The sequence below is a fragment of the Pseudorca crassidens genome, chromosome 9 (genome assembly GCF_039906515.1).
Source record: "Pseudorca crassidens isolate mPseCra1 chromosome 9, mPseCra1.hap1, whole genome shotgun sequence".
Classification (NCBI taxonomy): domain Eukaryota; kingdom Metazoa; phylum Chordata; class Mammalia; order Artiodactyla; family Delphinidae; genus Pseudorca; species Pseudorca crassidens.
In genome coordinates, this window is record NC_090304.1 from 70,868,811 (window position 1) to 70,889,667 (window position 20,857).

At 49.4% G+C, this 20,857-nt stretch overlaps 1 protein-coding gene across 2 annotated transcripts; it reads right to left on the reverse strand.

Moving 5' to 3' along the window:
- Window positions 1–7,690: 7,690 nt before the first annotated feature.
- GPR83 (G protein-coupled receptor 83) lies at window positions 7,691–20,541 on the reverse strand. Of its 2 annotated transcripts, XM_067750726.1 has the most exons (4): window positions 20,000–20,541; window positions 15,251–15,376; window positions 12,780–12,913; window positions 7,691–9,283 (listed from the first exon to the last, which is right to left on the reverse strand). In XM_067750726.1, the coding sequence occupies exons 1-4, from the start codon at window positions 20,363–20,365 to the stop codon at window positions 8,659–8,661; spliced, it is 1,251 nt and encodes a 416-aa protein (XP_067606827.1). In that variant the 5' UTR covers window positions 20,366–20,541; the 3' UTR covers window positions 7,691–8,658. The 2 variants fall into 2 exon arrangements, with proteins under 2 accessions (XP_067606827.1, XP_067606828.1); XM_067750727.1 differs by lacking the exon at window positions 15,251–15,376.
- Window positions 20,542–20,857: the final 316 nt, after the last annotated feature.

Below are 20,857 nucleotides of genomic sequence, written 5' to 3' on the forward strand. Positions count from 1 at the left end.
TTGATAGTAGCCATCCTAATGGGTGTGCAGTGGTATCTCTTTGTGATTTTGATTTGCATTTCCCTCATGATAAATGATGTTGAAAATCTTTTCATATGCTTTTTGGCCATTTGTACATCTTCTTTGGAGTTATGTCTATTTAAGTCCTTTGCCCATTTTTAAATTGGATTTTGTTGTTATTGTTGTGGTTGAGTTGTAGAAGTTCTTTGTATATTCTAGATATTAATGCCTTATCAAATATATGATTTGCAAGTATTTTTCCATTCTAAAGGTTGCCTTTTTACTCTGTTGTTTCCTTTGATACACAGAAATTTTTAATTTTGATATAGTCTAATTTATCTATTTTAACTTTTTTCATCTGTGCTTTTGGTGCCAAATCCAAGAAATCAATGCCAAATCCAATGCTGTGAAGATTTTTTCCCTATCTTTTCTTCTAAGAGTTTTATAGCTTTAGCTCTTTCGGTAATTGATCCATTTTGCATTGATTTTTGCATATTGTATGAGGAAAGGGTCCAACTTCTTTCTTTTGCATATGGATATCCAGTTTTCTTAACACCATTTGTTGAAAAGACTCCTTTCCTTCTTCGGTCTTGGCACCCTGGTTGAAAATCGCTTGACCATATATGTGAGGGTTTATTCTATTCCACTGATCTATATGACTATCTTTATGCCAGTATCACAGTTTTTTTGATTTCTGTAACTTTATAATAAGTTTTAAAATCAGGAAGTGTGAGAGCTCCAAAACTGTTCTTATTTTTCAAGCTAATTTTAGCTATTTGGAGTCTTGAGAATGGTTTTCATTGTTTGTTAGGTTTCTATTGTCTCTGGGCTCCATCGTGTTCTATGCCAAAAGAATTTGAGATATTATAAAACATAAGTTAGAAAGGGTAAAGCAGAGACTGTGAGAGATGGTAATATTGAAGTGGATTTGGCAGGTGTGACCCATGCATTCACCCCTAAATATGTCCTCTGAGAGGGCCCAGACCTATCCTTGACATAGAGAAACACAACAGCCAGGGAAATGCAGGCATATGTAAAAGTGCTAGAGTGGATTTCTTCCATGCATCAGAAGTGAATATGAGGATGCTTCCTGATTCCAGTGAGGTTCATGGGATTGGATTCTGGGGTGGCAGAAGCCACGCAGTAGCACTCACTCTTAGTGGCACAGAAAGTATGGTTACTATAACAATCAGCAGGTTCAGCTCATTAATCAATTATCTGGCCCTTCTCCAAAGGGGCTTATGCAATGGCCAATGTACACATTTGGAGATAACCGGACACTGACTTTTTGGTCATATCAATTCTTAGAGATGAAAAAAGACACTGTGGTTCATAGATGAGAGTGGGGACTCGTGGAGGTCAGTGATAAATGGAATTGTGGCTTGTGTCCCACTCATACCGGGTCCATGAGTTTATTCTGTGGCTAAATCCTGAGTTCCTAAGAAACAGTCAGAATACTTAGCAACTGGCAGAATCAACACACGAGGACAGTTACAGCGGTGTCAGTGGAAGCACCTGAAGCTCCTCCTTGCAGTGAAAATATCAGCTCAAAGCAATATCACCTCCCTGGGGGAATCACACAGGTTGGTGCCAATATTAAATATTTGACAGATGCAGCAGTAGTGGTTCTTTTGTTTTTTTAAAGAGACTTATTCTTTTTTAAACATTTAAAAAATTTTTGCCTGCTTTGGGTTTTCATTGCTGCACGCGGGCTTTCTCTAGTTGCAGCAAACAGGGGCTACTCTTCATTGCAGTGCTCGGGCTTCTCATTGCAGTGGCTTCTCTTGTGGAGCACGGGCTCTAGGTGCGTGGGCTTCAGTAGTTGGGGCATGTGGGCTCAGCAGTTGTGGCGCACGGGCTTAGTGGCTCCGCGGCATGTGGGATCTTCCCGGACCAGGGCTCGAACCCGTGTCCCCTGCACTGGCCGATGGATTCTTAATCAGTGCGCCACCAGGGAAGTCCCAGAAGTAGTGATTCTTATTAGAGTCTTTTGACTCACCTGTTTGGCCTCTACCTAAGGTAGGTAAACTTGGGTTGCATGCATAGAACTGGGAATCAGAAAAGCATCCAATTTCTCAGCAGAAGTGTAAGAAGGTAGGTGAGCAATGCTGGTTGGCAGAATAATGGCCTCCCAAGGACGTCTGTCTCCTAATCCCAGAACCTGTGAACATATTCAGGCAAAGGAGAATGAAGGTTGCAGATGGAATTGGGGCTGCTAATCAGCTGACTTTAAGATGGGACAGTAACCTGTATTACTCAGGTGGACCCAGTGTCATCACAAGGGTCCTGAAAGTGGAGGGGAGGCACAGAAGAGATGGAGAAACGAAGCTAAAGAAGGTCAGAGAGATGCCATGTTGCTGCCTTTGAAGCTGGAGGAAAGGGGCCACGAGCCCAGGAATATGGGTGGCCTCTGGAGGCTGGAAAAGGTAAGGAAACGGATCAGACCCGGAGCCTACAGAAAGGAATGCAGCCATGCTGATTGATGCCTTAATTTCAGCCCCATGAGACCTGTGTCAGACTTCTGACTTACCCACGGAAGTGTAAGATAATACGCTTGTGCTGTTTAACCCACTAAGGCGGACATAATTTGTCATGGCAGCAACAGAAAACTAATAAAAATGCCTTCAAAATTCTGAGAGAAAGTGATTTTCAATCTATTACCCTATATTCAGTCAGATGCAGTTCTAATTACATGTGAATTAAAAACATCTCGGGACGTACAAAGGTCTCAAAAGAAATTTTTCTTTTCTTGGGCAATGGCCGGAAGGTGTGCTCTTCCAAAGGAGTAAACGAAGAAAGAGGAAGAAATGGATCTAGGAAATTGGAACATCTAACCACTAGGGAGAGGAGAAGAGGAGTCCTGGGAAAGCAGGTCCTCTGCTGCCATAGAGATATGTAAACATAGAGATCAGCTAGCCAAGGAGAAGCAGCTCAGATGGCCCAGGAGGCATGGGAGAGGGGTACTGGCAGACCAGGATGTGTGTGGTCACCTCACGAAGGGGTTTTAACTATTTTGAAAAATTGGGACAGAAGTAGTGATTGTGATATAGAAAGCAAAAGCAAAGAAATAGAGGCAAGTTTTAAATCCAAAAAAAAAAGATTGTTTTTAAAAAAGAAATATAATTGTCATATCCTACTTGTCTCAGCTGTGAACTCCATTTGCATATTCTAATAATACAAATACAGATGTAACTAGATTGGAAGGATGCAGGGAAGAAAAGTGAAGCCTTGGACCTCTAGGTTCCATTCCTGTTGGCTTACTGCTTGTTTGTGTATAGACTGCAGAGGCACAGGATTGGATGAATTACAATCCTTGGCGTGTGGCACACGCTTAATGTTGGTCCATCTGCTTTTAGCTATTTGGTTAGTGATGTGATTCATGATTTTTAATCAGGTAGTAAGAACCCACTGCCCAAAACGAAAGCTAGAACCTTGACAATTATTTACAGCCAAGTGGTTCTGTAACCGGGAAAAGCCACATCCGACTACATGTTGGATCTGTTTCTTTTGCTTTAACCTTTGCTTCCCATTGCTTTTGTTCACTAAAAGGATACTGTCTGTACATAATGGCCTGCCTCAGGGAACGCTGCCCCTCTGCCTGAAGGTCAAACCAAAGTGCCTTTGTTCAGGAAAACATCCCCACCCTGTTCCACCTGTGGATGGCTGCAAGAAAGAAGAAATTAACACATCCCCTCCCGGAGGCTGGCCATTCCAGGGGATATTTGCAAAAAGTATGGCCTTTTTACTTTACTTCCTCATCTCCTCCCCCTCTCTGTGCTATAAAAGAAGTTGGCATCCAAATCCCGATAAGATGGTTATTTTGAGACTTTAGTCCCGCCATCTTTCCAAATAAAGCCGTATTCCTTGCCTCAGCACCTTGTCTCCCGATTCATCGGTCTGTTGTGCGGCGAGCAGAGAGAGCTTGGACGTGGTAACAGTTCCCATCGCCCTACGTGCCAACCCCTACCCCTTCTCCACATGACGTAATCAACATCCTGAACCCTGTGTTCATGATTCTTTTGCCTTCCTCATATTGACGCTGAGCAACTTAAATTCATGACCAGTCTGAGGACTGGGACAGGGTCCCTGCTAGGTTAAAAACAGGAGGCCAGGAGGAGCTGTTAACATCAAGCACTTTGTCACCATGAAGCAGCAAATAGCTTTTTCTCAGCAAGAGAGGCTCTAAAACCTGAACCCCAGGGCTTTCTCGCATTAAATATCACTGGTTATTCTTTTCCCCAAATGCCTCCAGCATTGCACGTATTGTATTTGTTCTTTCCCTAACTACGCCTTGAAAGGAGAGAGAATGGCAGGGGCGAGGCACCGGGGTGAGGGTGTGGGGAGTGTACACAGAGATGCCAAAGCAAGATGCTGACGACCTGATCCCACAGCACTGGGAGCATCTTCTACCGTCTTTGGGCAACACTCTAGGACAAGCATGTTTCCCCAGTGGATGCTGCAAGACCGCCAGGCTTTCCTGGCCCCAGGCACCCTGGCATAGCTTCCCTAGGGGCCCTGGAGGCACATCCCAACCAGCTTGGAGCAGAGGGTTAAGCCAAGTTCTGCCTGTGCTGTCTGGGGACCCTGAGGCCCTGGCCAGCTGTGAGACAGCTGTTAACCTTGGCAACCTGACATAGTTGGTCAAGCAGGGCACTGGCCACTCAGGCATCGCTACCAGCTTGTTGGGAAGACGCTTCTAGCCAGAGGTGAGCCCACAAGGCAGCATGAGATTCTACTTGTTCTAGAAGCATGGATTCACTGACCATGCAGCTGCGAGGGGCCCTGGAACCCATGTAGTCACGCATTTCCCTAAGCACGTAACTCAAGCACTGGTCTGGGGACAGTTAACGGGTTTTACCTCCAAAAGTGCCCCATAATCGAGGAAATTCATAGAACATCAGATTAAAAACAAATTAAGGTTCTTTCCTACAAGGCTTCTCAGAACCTAATCTCAAGATTAGGCTCTGGGATCTTTACCTGAGCCTCAGTTTCCTCATCTGCAGTGTAGAAATAATAACGCTTACCTTGGAGAAATACTGAGGGAGAATGAGCTCACGGACTCAGAGACATTTAGCACAGTGTCTCACGTAGGAGACGTCAGCAAATCCTAGTTCCCCTCTTTTCTCCATCTCCTTTCATTTTCTTCCAAATGTTCCCCAAGGCACAGTAAATTCCCTACTGTGTAATTATTTAACATTGATTTCCTGGGCTCTGGAGGGCATCGGGGTAATTATGTATGCAGTGGAGGTGTTACCGAATCAGGTCTGTCTGCTCACCACTCAAAAGTCAATATGAGGGCTTCCCTGGTGGCGCAGTGGTTGAGAGTCCGCCTGCCGATGCAGGGGACACGGGTTCGTGCCCCGGTCCGGGAAGATCCCACATGCCGCGGAGCGGCTGGGCCCGTGAGCCATGGCCACTGAGCCTGCGCGTCCGGAGCCTGTGCTCCGCAACGGGAGAGGCCACAACAGCGAGAGGCCCGCATACCGCCAAAAAAGAAAAAAAAAAAGTCAATATGAGAGAGAGAGAGAGAGGGAGAGAGACAACTGTTGGTAGAAAGGAAAGATGCTTTTAATCAGAATGCCGGCAATCTGGGGAGATGGTACACTCGGTGTCCCCAGAAACCACCTCCAAAGACTCTGCTTGGCCATGAAAGATTTAAAGGGGAACAGGGAAGTAATCTCAGTTAATCATTGAGATAGGGGGTCAGAGTCGTGGACATTCCCCGCTGCGTGCGGGCTCATCAGCTCCTCCTGACCTTCCTCTAGATGTTATCTTGTTCACGAGATTACTGAAGGGGAAGCTAGGGAAGAGATCTGGTCATCTGTTAAGTACTTGTTCTTCGTTTCTACTTCTCTGATCTACAAAAAGAACCCACACGTTAGGCAAGGTACTGTGTGATCAAAAGATGTGAAAGGCGTGCTTGGGCCAGAGATGAGCGGAGCATGCGGATGCCTGGTCTAAGAGTCAGTTACAATATAGCTTTGCTAACGTGACAAGAAAAGGGGCTTCCTGTTGAGGGCGGTTTCCTGCAAGGAGCCGCTTACAGAGGCTCCTACCCAGCTTAGCTGGTCGGACAAGGGGAGCCCAGGTCCAGGGGGGCAGAAACCCTGTGAACAGGCACGTGGTACCCCTGCCCGTGGGAGCGGCAGCTTCGCCTCCTCCTGAATCACCAAGGAACAGCTGGAGTCCCGGCTTAAATCACTCAGCACAGATTCATTTCACAGATTTCACAAAAGAGGGGCCTCGGCAGCCAGCTCTGTGGAAGAAGGCACTAACCAGAGGTTTTCAACCCGCTCAGTGTTTGGGCTTTTGCGCAGCTGTGAAATGTAGAGGTGAGGGCCGAGGCTCTCCACGCTCTCTTCATCTAATCCTCGTGGATCCCCATTTGAAAGGTCAGCAGCTGTGGCCTCATCACAAATCCGGGAAGCACAGGCCACACACCCACTATGTGTTTTATTGAGACGGGAGCAATTTACAGTCAAGTCCTCATGACAGCACAGTGGAAAGATTCCAGTTTTACACACGTCACATTCACAAACACGAATCACTTCTGCTCTGAGGCACACAGGGAACGTGGGGTGGGGGGAGACAGGGAGCTGACAGGAGACCCAGACTTAATGAGCCATCAGTGGGGAGGGTCTTCCACCAGAGAAGAGCCTTCTCTGGAACTTGGCAGAATTTCTAGATGCCCTCAGAGAGGAAGGAACAAAGTGAAGCCTTCCCCGTGATTTCAGAGCAGGACAAATTTTCTGTAACCCTGTCGCCTGTTCTCTTTCTGGTAAGAATTTCCATGGCAGCATTAAGAGACAATACACACAGGCCTGGGAGCCACTTGGTCTGAAAAAAAATCCACCTGGGGATCCCTATGGGCTTAAAAGGCTCTCTGTGTCCCATGAAAGTCACTTTTCTATCCACTGTTCAGAAGATTATTTTTTAAACTTTACGTCTTGAAAATTTTCAAACATCCTCGTAAATAGAGAGAATAGGATAATGAACCCCCATGGTTCCTTCCAGAGAAGCAGATGATATGACCAAGTTCAGGTTCAATTAACAGCTAAGAGATCTAAGTGAACCTTAGACAAACCCCTTCTCCCTGAGCCTCAGTTTCCCTCTTAGCTCCATGACCATGCTTTGCTTTCAGGATCTCTCTGGTGCTAGAAAGAAACCTCAAACCAGTGTGAGAGCGGCAGTTGTTTAGGGCTGGTGAAGGAAGCTCTCTCCTGCCTGATGCGTCTCTCTGCTGGATGACACAGTGAGTCACTCAGGGCCAGATGGAAGGTGATGAAAACACTCATTGTCTCTGGAATGAGATTTCTCTGGCAAGTTGAGTCAGTAAGGACCATCACGATGCCATAGGGTTTGATAAGTGACACGTGAGAGAGTGATGTTGACAGTGAGTCGTCTTATGAGAACTGGCGTGAAGAAGCCTTATTATTCAGATGACATGGAGGAGAAGTGGCCTGACCAGACAGCTTGGGAGGATGAGGTGTCTAAGCACGGGTATTTCCAGCATGTTGGAAAGCCTGCTCCCTCATCTCCTGCAAAAGCAGGGCAGTATTTCACCACCTCTTGTTCTGTGTGCTTGCAGGAGAGGAGGAATTATGCCTCCTGGATGAGTTTTATTCCCGGTTCATCACAATGGCCACCCTCCGAGGAGAGGTCCTTCAGCCGGGCCCTTGCCACCACTGGCTGCGGGATGAAGGCAGTCTGTCCGCTCTGGGACGGTGTTCCCCTTGGGCTCTTCTCACACCTCATCTTCGAAATCTTCTGGTGGACACTATTCCCGGGAGAGGGGTTCAGGAGTTCTCGGCTATGCCCAGTTTCTTGCTTACTTCTAAATGGAGAAGTGTAATTCAGCATGAAATGAAAATCATAGACACACACACACACACACACACACACACACACACACACACGAAAAGAAGCTGCAAAGAAAGCCACAGTATTTTGACAGAACTTATCAGAAGTTGGAGGGAGAAGGGGGTGATTTTTATTTTCTTCTTCGTGCTTCTCTGAATGTTCCAAAGTTTCCATAATAGTGTTTCTTTGTTTTAAGGAAACTCAGTAATTCCTCTTTATATTAAGGAACCCAGTCGCGGTATTTTCTTGTCACGTGTTGGGCCGCCACAGAACCGGGACTCAGCCAGCTCCAGCGACTTCAGAAAGCGAGGCATACACACCTCCACGCCGGCTCTGGTTCACTGACCTTTCACTGGCTGACGGGCCTCTCTCAAGCACAGCTGTGCATCTGGGTCAGCCACTCCGCACGTCTGACTCCAGGGTCCTTCGTGGGTGCTCAGTGGTGGGAGGGCTGTAAGGCAGCTGCCTGACAGGTGTAGGCAGTTGACCGACTCAGCCCCCATGGGGGCTGAAGCCGTCCTGGGTCCCCTGGCTCAGGGTACCAGCATGTCTCAGACAGGAGTTCACAAACACGTGTCAAGCTGGGTGCTGTCTTTTCGTTTTCCCATCTATCGGGTCGAGGAGCCTGGGCAGCGTTGCCTAGGCACTCAAACGTCCTTGGGCTTCTTCAGGAACTGCTTCCAGCATGTGAAGGGGTGTGAGGACAGGCTGTTTTCCAGGCTTTGTCCTCCCTCAGGCCCTTTCCCAGCCTCATCTGGAGACAGAGCCCTGCCCCCCGCCCCTTCCTGCTCTCCTCCTCTAGGTCACTGCCACGACAGGCTCCACGGACAACAGGTCTGTCTTCCCAGACTGCAGCTGGGAGGACGGCAGGAGGCTGTTGGCTAGTGGAGCGCTGCGGCCGCTGCTTTTCTCTGTCCAGGCCACCCTGAAGGAGGGGACTGGGGAGGGTGGCCGCTCCTCCCGAGGCTTGGGCGACCTCTGGCACACGCGCAGTAATGCCTTCAGCGCGACCCTGAAGTTCTCGTTGAGCCAGCAGTAGATGAAGGGGTTGTAACAGGTGCTGCTCATGGCGATCCAGTGGAAGGCAAAGTAGAGGGCATTACTGGTGTGGATGACCTTGCTGGACAGGAGGAGGACGTAGCAGTTGAGGGGGAACCAGCAGAGGGCAAACAGGACCACCACCAGCATCAGCATCTTGATGGTTTTCTTCTTCTTGCGTCGCAGGGCCAGGTATTGCTCCGTGGTCACATCCCCAATGGTGTTGCACAACCACAGCTTCTTGGCCACACGGGCGTAGGCCACGGAGATGAGGAGGAGGGGGAGAATGTAAAGCAGGATGAATGTGGCCAAGTCCAGGTACTTCCAGAAGAGATCAGCTGGCTCAGGGAAGTCTGGCAGGCACAGGGAGCGGACAGTGTCCTCACTGGGGGCAGGGGAGAGAGAGACAGAGAGAGAGGGAGAGGGAGAGGGATAGAGAAGGAGGGTGTGAAATCAGCGTGGAAAAGCCCCATCCCAGGAACCACTGGCCTCTCCCTCCACTGGGCTCCTGGTACATCCGTCTGTTACAGCACATGTGATGAGCAGCCTAATTATCTGATTACATTTTCAGCTCTCCCACTAGGCTGGGCGTTCTACATAGGTAAGAAATACACCTAAATGTCCATCGACAAATGAATGGATAAAGAAGACATGGTACATATATACAATGGAATATTACTTAGCCATAAAAAATGAAATAATGGGCTTCCCTGGTGGCGCAGTGGTTGAGAGTCCGCCTGCTGAAGCAGAGGACACGGGTTCGTGCCCCGGTCCGGGAAGATCCCACATGCCACGGAGCGGCTGGGCCCGTGAGCCATGGCCGCTGAGCCTGCGTGTCCGGAGCCTGTGCTCCGCAACGGGAGAGGCCACAGCAGTGAGAGGCCCACGTACCGCAAAAAAAAAAAAAAAAAAAAAAAAGAAATAATGCCATTTGCAGCACGGATGGACCTAGAGATGATCATACTAAATGAAGAAAGCCAGACAGAGAAAGACAAATATCATATGATATTGCTTTCCACGTAGAATCTAAAAAAAAATGATACAAACGAACTTATATACAAAATAGAAATAGACCCGCAGACATAGAAAACGAACTTATGGTTACCAAAGGGGAAAGGTCGGGGGGGAGGGATAAGCTGGGAGTTTGGGATTAATATATACACCCTACAATATATAAAATAGATAATCAACAGGAATCTGAAAAAGAATTTATATATATATACACACACACACACACTCATATATATATATATATATATATATATATATAACTGAATCACTTCGCTGTACACCTGAAACTAACACAACATTGTAAATCAACTGTACTTCAATTTTTAAAAAAGAGAAATACACCTAGATCACTCTGTGTCCTCTTTACTTTGTATTATTCCTAGCCCAGAATAGACACCCAATAAATATTTGTTCAATGAATGAATGCAACACTGGTGTTCCTAGTCTTAGAATTAACTCATCCTGGGAGCATGATGGATTCAGGAAATCTTGGAATTTCCCATTGTACTACCTACTCCCATTCCAGAGCGGATCCAAGGAATGGGGCAAAGAAATGCATCTTGAGAATGTGAGTGGCAATGCCTGAACTCATACACCTTCAGCCACTCAGACAAAAGGTACTTATTTTCTATGGAATGTACCCAGTCCTCTTGAAATTTTTTAGGGACATCTGTGTATGTTGGAAAACCCAGAGCTGGTGGGTTAAGAATATGAAGATTATCATTTGCTGAATGAGGTGGCAGGGAGCTCCCTCAGCAGCTTCCTTCCACTTTGGGGAAGCGAAAACCCAGGGGCTGTTTTGATTGAAGGCGCAGTTTCAATACACTCACACAAAGGAAGTCACAAGACTATTTCTTACATCCCAGAATGGGGGCACTATGAGCCAGGAGAAGGGCAGTCCTCCCTCCCAGGTCACAGGTGAGCAGGAGAGAGAGACCAGGGTAGCAAACACCTGTTACTTATAAGGTGGTTGGGGCAGAGGTCACTAATTTTTCACAAGTGGTCATTTTAAAAGATGCCCCGATGGGCTTCCCTGGTGGCGCAGTGGTTGAGAATCCGCCTGCCAATGCAGGGGACACAGGTTCGAGCCCTGGTCTGGGAAGATCCCACATGCCGCGGAGCAACTAAGCCCGAGCGCCACAACTGCTGAGCCTGCGCTCTAGAGTCCGTGAGTCACAACTACTGAGCCCGCGTGCCACAACTACTGAAGCCTGCGTGCCTAGAGCCCGTGCTCCGCAACAAGAGAAGCCACCTCAATGAGAAGCCCGCGCACCACAACGAAGACCCAACGCAGCCAAATAAATAAATAAATAAAAATAATTAAAAAAAAAAAAAAGATGCCCCGGGAAAAGCAAGGTGGGGACTTGTGGCAGGAATCCTAAGCTCTGGTCTTTATCTAAATGTCCAGACTCTGGGTGCGAGCAGGGTTTTCATACTGTAACATCTCTGAGCAGCAACTCAAAATTGCTACTTTTTTTTCCATCATACCATGTAGCTTGTTGATGTTGTTATAGGTGCAGCTGGCCATCACTAGTGAAAGAAAGAAAACTCTCTTCGCTTTTGTTAGCAGAAAAAAGAAATAGCCTTCCATATATGAAGGCAGTTGGGGAGTCTGAATGCTGGGAAGGGGTGGGTATGTGATTCATTCGATAGCCTAGAATTCGGGGACAGAGACTTTATAAATTAGTTGAAATTGGCCTTCAGAGCTTGTTCTCTGGATCCCGCTATGTCACAGGAGTGTACGTAAACGTATGTCTCAGGTGAGGCAGCACGTGGTAAGACCTGCCGGCAGTGCACCCCCTAGATCCCCTTTACTGGTCTGGAGCACCAGGCCCCCCAGCTCCGGCCCACCTGACAAGACACAGCTGTCAGCCGTGATCTTCTAGGGGCCTAGGACTACCCGATACTTTCCACAGATCCATTACGAGCCAGAAGTGGCCACGTGTCTCCATTTCCCCCAGGAAGGCCTGGAATACAAAAGCCCAGCCCCCTTGGCTCAAAGCAGGCAAACTCTGTGTTAGCAGTCTGCTCCAGAGCTCCCCCTGCAAACCACACCCTCCCTTGGTCTCTCCCCATTTGCTGTCCAGCTTCTCCACTGCCTTACCCATTACCCCGGGAGCACTTTCTTAAAATTCCCAGGCACATGTACCTTCCTTTATCTCAGGATCTGTTTCTATGGAACTTCAGCTGAAACAACAATGAACTGATGAAGATCACTCTAAGCTCATTCATTCATTCAGTAACTACGTACAGAGAGCTCATGATGTGAGACAGTAATATAGACGCTAGGGACACCAAGATGGCAAAATCAGAAATGGCGCCAGCTCCCCCCAACCTCACAGTCTAACAGGGGAGATCACCTTTAACTGACTGGCAGCACGCATGAGTGTTTAAGTTTCAAGACACTGAGTGCTTTCCATTCTGTGAGAGCACAGGACAAAGCATATGATAGAAGGGAGGTAGTGGGGAGGGGGGTAGAGCATCCTGCCTGAGACACTTAGAGATATACATGTTTGTAGGCTGTGGGAGAGAATTTAAACATCACCATTTTAAACAGGGCCTGGGTGATTCTGAATCTCAGTCTGGGTTAGTACCTGTCCTCAGTGGCAGAAGCTGATTGCTATCGCCTTGACCTTACAGACAAAGGGACAGAGACTAAAGAGGAAGCTAAAAGTGTTGCGAGGAAAAGATGAGAAAAAGCAGAAAAAGTGCAGAGGATACGCACGGGCCTAGAAGCAACAGGATGGGAAGGAGACAGAGAACAGCTCAGCGCAGCAGGTACTGGTAACTCTGAGATTCAGAGGGGGCTCAGATTTCCCTCCGTCAAGGTTCTCCGGATCCCCAGGCTGCTCCCCACTAGTTTATCTCACCTGTACTTGAAGGTAAATAATTTCTGGCAGATAGCGTGTGGAAGTGAAAAGAAGGTCGCCATGGTCCAGATGACTGCGATGTAGATGACACCTTTTGTGATTGAGATCCGGGGTTTTAACGGATGCATGATGACCTGGAAGACAAGCAAACTGGGCATCACTGGCTGAAGACAGTTTGAAGCAACTAAGAAATACAGACGATGCAGCTCACTTGTCACAATGAGGCAGGTAGGTCCTACTTAGAGTCAAGTACCCCTTAACTCATTTTCGAGCCCCTGAGCTGCACCACCACACTGTCCAGCCCACGGGGGTACAGAGAGGGTGTCATCTGGACTCAGAGACTCCAGGCAGTTCAAATGCCCCTTGCAGGACTTCCCTGGTGGCGCAGTGGTTAAGAATCTACCTGCCAATGCAGGGGATGCGGGTTTGAGCCCTGGTCTTGGAAGATCCCACGTGCCGCGGAGCAACGAAGCCCGTGCGCCACAACTACTGAGCCTGCACTCTAGAGCCTGCGAGCCACAACTACTGAGGCCGCGTGCTGCAACTACTGAAGCCCGCGCAACTAGAGCCCGTGTACCGTAACGAAAAGAAGCCCCCGCTCGCCGCAACTAGAGAAAGCCCGCACGCAGCAAGGAAGACCCAATGCAGCCAAAAATAAATAAATTAATTAATTTTTAAAAAATGCCTCTTGCAGGTCATGCGTGGCAGAAGCCGGGTGCAGTGAGAGGATGGGGGAGCAGTGAAGAGGGAGGTCTGTTCCCATGACACCCACAGCGAGGCTGGCACAGGAGCAGCCGTGGCACCTCAGGATCTCATCTCATCTGCCCATGATTCCAGATCCTTTAAGTTACAAAGGGCTCCGAGGGGTCTGAAGGCGACACAGGTCGGGAGGAGACTCTCACCACTTATCATGGGAAGCTGCATTGCCCTTTATTTGGGGGTTCACCACATTGTCTCTGAAAGCCATTTCTAAAATTGCAGTGGGGCAATTTCAGCTTTCCCAAGCCCCAAATTAAACCATTGTTAGAGGCTTTGGGCTGAAAAGCATCTTGGAATTGATTGCTACTGTATGCCAATCAATTCTCCTACAAGGTTTAAATAAAGACTTGGGAATTTAACAGCATCCTGATTTTAAGATTAGAATCATTATTCCTCTTTTTTTAAATTGAAGTATAGTTGACGTATAATGTATAAATTTCAGGTGTACAATATAGTGATTCACAATTTTAAAGGTTATACTCCATTTATAGTTATAAAATATTGGCTATATTCCCCATGTTGGACAACATATCCTTGTAGCTTATTTTATAATAAGCTATAGTTTGTACCTCTTAATCTCCTACCCCTATATTGCCCCTCCCCCATTCCCTCCCCACTAGTAACCACTGGTTTGTTCCCTGTATCTGCGGGTCTCCTTCTTTTTTGTGATATTCACTAGTCTGCTGTATTTTTTTAGATTCCACATATAAGTGGTAGCACACAGTATTTGTCTTTCTCCGGCTGATTTATTTCACTTAGTATAATGCCTTCCAAATCCATCCATGGCAAAATTTCATTCTTTTTTATGGCTGAGTAGTATTCCATTATACATATATACCACATCTTCTTTATCTATTCATCTGTTGATGAACACTTTTAGCTTGCAAGATTAGAGTCATTATTTCTTGAAAAAGCCGTTTGGGGATAGGTGAGTCGGGTCAGAAAGAGAGGTCATAAAGAGCTACCATTGTCTCAGGATGCCATCCCAGGACACACTGGACATTCTGCTGTGTCCTCCCAAAGTCTTCTCCCAATTTTTTAAGGTTTTATGGGAGGAATGGACTAGGCTTTAGAAGCTGCCCAGCACATCTCCATTCTGGACTTTGCCATCCTTGCCCCTCACACGCCATCGTGGTTCAGGTTGATAAAGGGAGTATAAGCCTCAGTCAGAGGCCATGGGCGCCCTCAGGTCCTTTCCAGCTCCCCTCACCATATCGACCCATGTGAATCCGATGGAGCAGGACAGTGAGCTGGGACTCCCTACCCCACCCGACACCTGCGCCTGCCACCTGCCCATCCCCCTTCAGCTTGTTTACCTCTTCAACAACCTGGGTCCAGAAATATCCATCTCATATCCCGGCCAGGAGCCTTGCCTCGGACCTGCATTTGCCACTCTCTTTTCATCTGTGATTTTCCAGATCTGCTTTTCAATCCCCCCAAAACAAACTCGTTCATTTCTGACACACAAAATGCCAGCAGCGAGTCTTCACTGGAGCAACAAACGTGGAATAATGTTTTGCAGCCCGTAGCACAAAGGGAGCTATATGCCTATTTTAGCCCCACTTTAGGGGCTATATGCCTAATTTAATGCTCATAGCGGTCAATAAGAAGACAAATACGCTCACTGAAACGTGGGCTAAAACACTGCCTTCAGCCCCCTGGAGAGCAAAGCCGGAGGGAAGGACAGGGCATCGGGGGGTGGGTGCCCTCACCTGGTGGCGGTCCACGGCGATGGCTGTCAGCGTCAGGGCTGAGACGTGCAGGGAACAGTACTGGGCGAAGCGGCTGACATGGCACATGCCTTTCCCGAACACCCACGTGCTGTTCACAAAGCGGACCTGGAGACGAGCCCAGAAAAGTCAGGAGACAGACAGGCCTTGCCACTGACCCTCGCTCCCTGTGGTCTCTGAGGAGCATCCCACAGGAGCCTTCTCCCCCTCCTCCTTCTTCCTCTGTGCTGCTGGACTGTGGGTCACGCGTGCTTATCTCCAGCATGACTCATTCTCTATCATTCAGTTCAACAAACCCTGACCCTGCTGTTATGGCTGGGCCCTGTTCAGTGCCAGGACAGTGTGGGAAGGACATGGGCTCTGGAGTTAGATTTCCCACCTCTAATCTTTTCTGGCTGTGTGACCTTTGGCAAGGTAGGTAACCTCTCTGAACCTCAGTTTACTCATTTACAAAAAAAAAAAAGGCTTAAAAATCTCTACCTTGTATCTTATTGTAGGAATCAACTTAAAAAAAAAATGGCTACAGGGACTTCCCTGGTGGCGCAGTGGTCAAGAATCCGCCTGCCAATGCAGGGGACACGGGTTCGAGCCCTGGTCCAGGAAGATCCCACATGTCGCGGAGCAACTAAGCCTGTGCGCCACAACTACTGAGCCTGCACTCTAGAGCCGGTGCTGTGCAACAAAGAGAAGCCACTGCATTGAGAAGCCTGCGCACAGCAACAAAGGGTAGCCCGGGCTCACCGCCAACTAGAGAAAGCCTGCACGCAGCAACGAAGACTCAACGCAGCCAAAAGACAAAAAAACAAAACAAAACAAAAACTACTTAATAAAAAATAAGTAAATTTAAAAATGAAATAACTTTAAAAAGGCTACAAAGTGTGTAACACGTCTGGCAGATTGCTAGAAAGATATGATTAGAAATAGCATTTTTATGGTAATAGTAAAATTCATTTTAGGCTCATATGAGTTCAGACTCATGGAGGAGACACATCTGAAGAGTCACAACACAGCACGTGGGCTGTGCTCTGGAACCCTAGCTAAGCAGTCCTGCAACACGTCATCTGGAAAGGAGTCCCAGGGGCCTGCAGAGCTGGGAGCAGGGACCAGGGTCTGGGCAGGGAGAGAAGAAAAGCTCCCAGGGCATGTGGGGTCCAGGGAGCAGACTTAGGCCTCGCCCCACATCCTCCATGGCTATTTGCTCACTCACTCAGCTCCTGAGCTCCCGTGAGTAATGCCCCACGCCCAAGAGAGATCAGGCCTTGATTCTGATCAAGAAGCTTCCAATGTGGGCAGAGGAGGATTCGGGTATCTCAGATGCAAGACAGAAAGTAGTCAGTGCCCTACAGAAGGCCCAGACAAAGGGCCACCAGGTGGGGTGGGAGTGCGCTGAGGCAGAGAGAACGAGAGAAGACACCGAAAGAAATAGAGCAGGTCAGCTCGAGAGGAAGAATATTGCGTAGTGATTTACAGCAGAGTATTTGCTAGTGATAGCTGCCACCTTGGGCAAGGCACTTAGGCCCAATGAGCCTCATTTTCCTCATCTGTAAAATGGGGCTAACCCTTGTTCACATGATTGTTATGACACTCAAACACATGTAAGGCAGATAACACAGGTAAAGCAGGTACGACAGTGCCTAGTACATAGCAAGTACTTAACACTATTAACTGCATTATTATAACATACTAGACATTTGAGATGAACGTTAAAGAACAGATAGGATTTGCCCATGGGGAGATAAGAACAAAGGGCTTGGCACTAGGTCAGAAATCCCAGGACCTGTTTGGGGAACAAGGGTTGGAACTGTTTGGCTGGAATGTGTGGATGAGAGTCACGAGGGACAAGTCTGGTCTGATCATGACCCTGGGACAGCAGACCGTGGACACTACTCTCTCTGGAATAGGCAGGGCGGAGCGGCCCAGAAACATGACAGAACAGGAAATCCTTAGCTACTCCTACTTCTCGCCTCCCACAATCAATGAATCACCAAAGCCGACCAGTGCTACCTCGAAGGGTTTCCAAATCCATCCCCCCTCTTCCTCAGTCCCAAGGCCGTGGCCCGAGTGGAATCCCCCATCATCTCTCACCTGGACCATGATAGCCTCCAGACGGCTTTCCTTGTCCTCTAGTCTGTCCCCCTGTAATTCAGCCTTCACGCTGCTGACAGCATTTTCTTAATCAAAAATCAGACGCCTGCTTAGAATCATCATGGCCTTCAAGAGACAGCCAGATGCCTTACGAGCGCCCAGGCCCGCTCGCAGCCCTGCCCCAGCCTTCCCTTCCGGCCACCTCTGCTTCCCCCTGCCCTGCTGCCTCCTCCGCTGGCCTTCTTGCCTCCGCTGCTCCAGCTACAGTGAATCGCTCAGCGTTCCCTCAACACACCGTGAACCTGGACACCCTTGCCTTTGTTGCAATGAACGTTCATCTAGGCCTGGGAAATGTCTACTTATCCTGGCCTCTTCGAAATGCCACGTGCCCTGAAAAGTCTCCTTTGACCCTGTCGTGGGACTCTGGCAGGTCAAAGTAAATGATCACCTTCTCCAGGCTCCACCACATTCTGTGTACGGCTCTGCCGTGGGAGTTGTGAATAACTGTTTGCTTTTCTCTCGATGACCAGACCTGGACTTCATGCCGACGTAGAGTGTAAAGTGGACAGAAAGGGAGACCAGGGAGGAAGGATATCGTCACCAACCAGCCCAAGGGCAGGACATCTTACCCCTTCAAGGAGCCTGGCTGAGGGCTTAGAAGACCCGCCCCTGGTTGCAAGAGCCTTGGAAGCTCTGACAGGAATTTGGATTGGGGTGGTTGCACGGGTCAGGTTGAAGGCCAAGCTGCTTTGGATCAACCGGGAGCGGGGGCTGGGTTCTCAGGACGCTGACATCCCCTCTCTTGCAGGACATCCTCCGGGTAGGGGCTGTCAGCTCTCAGCCGCAGCCTGGCCTCCCTCCCCACCTGCCCTGTGTCTGCCGCAGATCCAGCCATGCATCCTGTTCTGGGCAGCAGCATAGGGCCATACCCTGGGGCTTCCCAGTTCCCATCCCGGGTGGCCCAGTCCAACCCCAGCACTGCAGATTGTCAAGTCAGAAGCCAAGGGGGATCCAGGAGGAGCCAGAGATGCATTGTCCTGTGCTTTAAGGCAGCAGGGGGAGAGCGTGTGTGTATGTGTGTGGGGGGGCGGGGGTATCTGGAAGTCCCTTCGTCCTTGGCTAGTCAGAACATCCTGAGTGACCAGGAATCTGTTAAATGTAGGCAGGAAGGAGAGCAGGAGAAGTCCATGGTTTGGATTAGTGGTCCGAGGGTGCCCTGCCTGCTAGGTCCCAGGTGAGTGGCTTAGTGGACAGACCTCTGGCTGCACTTGAGACAGGGGAAGTAATTCTCATCCTGGTTCTGCCAATTACTAGCCAAATGACCTTGGACAAGGCAATGAACCTCTCTGTGCCCTAGTTTCCTTATCTGCAAAATGTGAGTGAAGTTCTCATAGTGAGGACGAGAGAAAATGTAGTTTTTAAACATAAGGGTTGGAAGGACATTCACAGGTGGATAGGCTTGTGGGAGTTCACCCTCTTCTTTTTGCTTGTCTGTTATTTCTGGTCAAGTGTGTGGTGTGTGTGTGTAAGAAAGAGAAAGAGAGAGAGAGAAAGAGATATGAACAGATATGGTTTGGTAATAACTCAAGTATCAAAAAGACTATTCCAGAAATTGGAAAAATGTAACTCATGCTGCAGAAATACAAGGTGTAACTGTCACGATGATTACTTGGTCATAGCCCTCCCAGTCTCAAGCATCCATGAGTATCACAGTCCCAAGTCACGGAGGGAGAGAAGTGACACCCCTAAGGCCCAGCAGTCAGGGCTCGGTGGAGGTCATGGGAGCGAGAAGGGGGGCTCACCCACCACCCCTGTGCGAATGCCCCCAGCTCTGGGGCCCAAGCCCACCTAACCCTCATCTCTTCCACAACACAGTCTTCACACACAGACTTTGCCGTCAAACCACAGAAAGCAAATGCAATTTAAATAAGTGGTTTAGGAAAATTCACTCATGGTTCCATTAACAACTAGCAACGGTTTGATATTTCAGCTTGGTGCAAAGCAGCATCCCATGCTGGGGCATTTAATGGGCTGTACTCCGGCTGGGAGGCGGGGTGGTGGGGGGTAATTGACCTAACAATCTATGCTGGAATTTCAAGGGGCTTCGATTTACTGCACCATCGTCAAGCAGATTCATGCTCAGTGACACTGAACAGGAAATGGTCATTTGTTCACAGCTGGCTGCAGACACTCGATTCATTGACCCCAATGCCATGAGCTGCAGAAGCGCTGGCTTAGAAGATGATGAGAGACAGAGACAGAGAAAGACAGAGTCGCAGAGAGGAAAAAAAAGATGAAGACACCGAGAGAGAGAAGAGAGACAGACCCCCGAGAGACAGACAGGCAGAAAGACAAACAAAGAATGACAGAGACAGACACACTAAGAGACAGACCAACAGAGGAGAGTGTTGAGAGATGAGAAATGAGAGATGAGAGGGCAAGAGAGAGGAGACTAAGAAAGATGAAGACAGGAAGACAGGCAGAAGAGGGGGACCGGCAGGGAAATGAGGAGAGAAATCGGGTGGAGAGAGGGAGAGGGACGCAGAGAGAGACAGAAACGGAAATAAGAGAGACATCGAGACAGCAAGAGAGAGGAGGACAGAGAGAGGAGAGAGCGGAGCGCCAACCCAGCCCTCGCGGTCTCACCAAAGTGAAGGGGGTGTTGAGGAGCGTGATCATTATGTCGGCGACGGCCAGGTTGACGATGAAAAGGCTGGTGGCCGAGTGCATCCGCTGGTTCTTGAAGATGACATGACAGACCAGGACGTTGCCAAAGAGAGAGAAGATGATGATGAAGGAGTAAGCCGTGATGAGCAGGGCTTTCACCGTGGGGTTCTGGGACTCGGCTCCGTAGCGCCTCCGGCCCACGAAGTTCTGCCAGTCGGAGAAGGTATAGTTGTTCCAGGAGAAGAAGTGCGAGGCGTTGGGCCCCACCAGGGCCGCCTGCGGGCTCTGCTCGTCCGCGGCTCGCGCCACTGCGAGGAGGAAGAGCAGCACGCACCAAGGGATCATCTTTGCAGAAGCCTCCGCGCCCGGGACGGGACGGGGCGGGCGGGACGTCCCGCCAGGCCGCGCACGTGCGCTCGGGCGCGGGGAGAGGAGCGCGCGGGGCTGTGTGCGCAGGGACTCCCGGCCTCGCAGCGCCCGGCCGGCGCCCACTCCCCGCCGGCCTCTCGCCCGCGATCGGCGCGCTCCGGGCCGCCGGCCGCACTTTTGTGTCTCCGCTGCGCCACCCGGCTGCGGGCGTGCGAGTGCCTCTGCCTATCGGGCGGCGCGGCGTCTCTCCGGGCGACCGTGACGCGCTCCGGCTCGGCGGGCTTCCCCACCCCCGGCCCCAGCCCGCTCTCGCTCTAGAAATAAAACTCCAGCCAGGCGTCAAGGCTGTTTCCCTAAAAACACTCATCCGCCTGCTTTCTGCTTAAGCCTCGCCATCGGAAAGGGAGCCGGCGGAAGGCGCCCCGGGGCGGTTGGGGTTTCGAGGGGCGCGCGGCAGGGACTGGGGCC

Bases quoted from the DNA above. Each gene is read 5' to 3' on its own strand.
- GPR83 (XM_067750726.1), bottom strand. From the start codon at position 20,365: ATGATCCCTTGGTGCGTGCTGCTCTTCCTCCTCGCAGTGGCGCGAGCC. The intron at 12,914-15,250 runs GTGAGGGCACCC...CTTGTCTTCCAG, and splicing joins TCGCCGTGGACCGCCACCAG to GTCATCATGCATCCGTTAAA. The intron at 9,284-12,779 runs GTGAGATAAACT...CCCTGCCCCCAG, and splicing joins TTATTTACCTTCAAGTACAG to TGAGGACACTGTCCGCTCCC.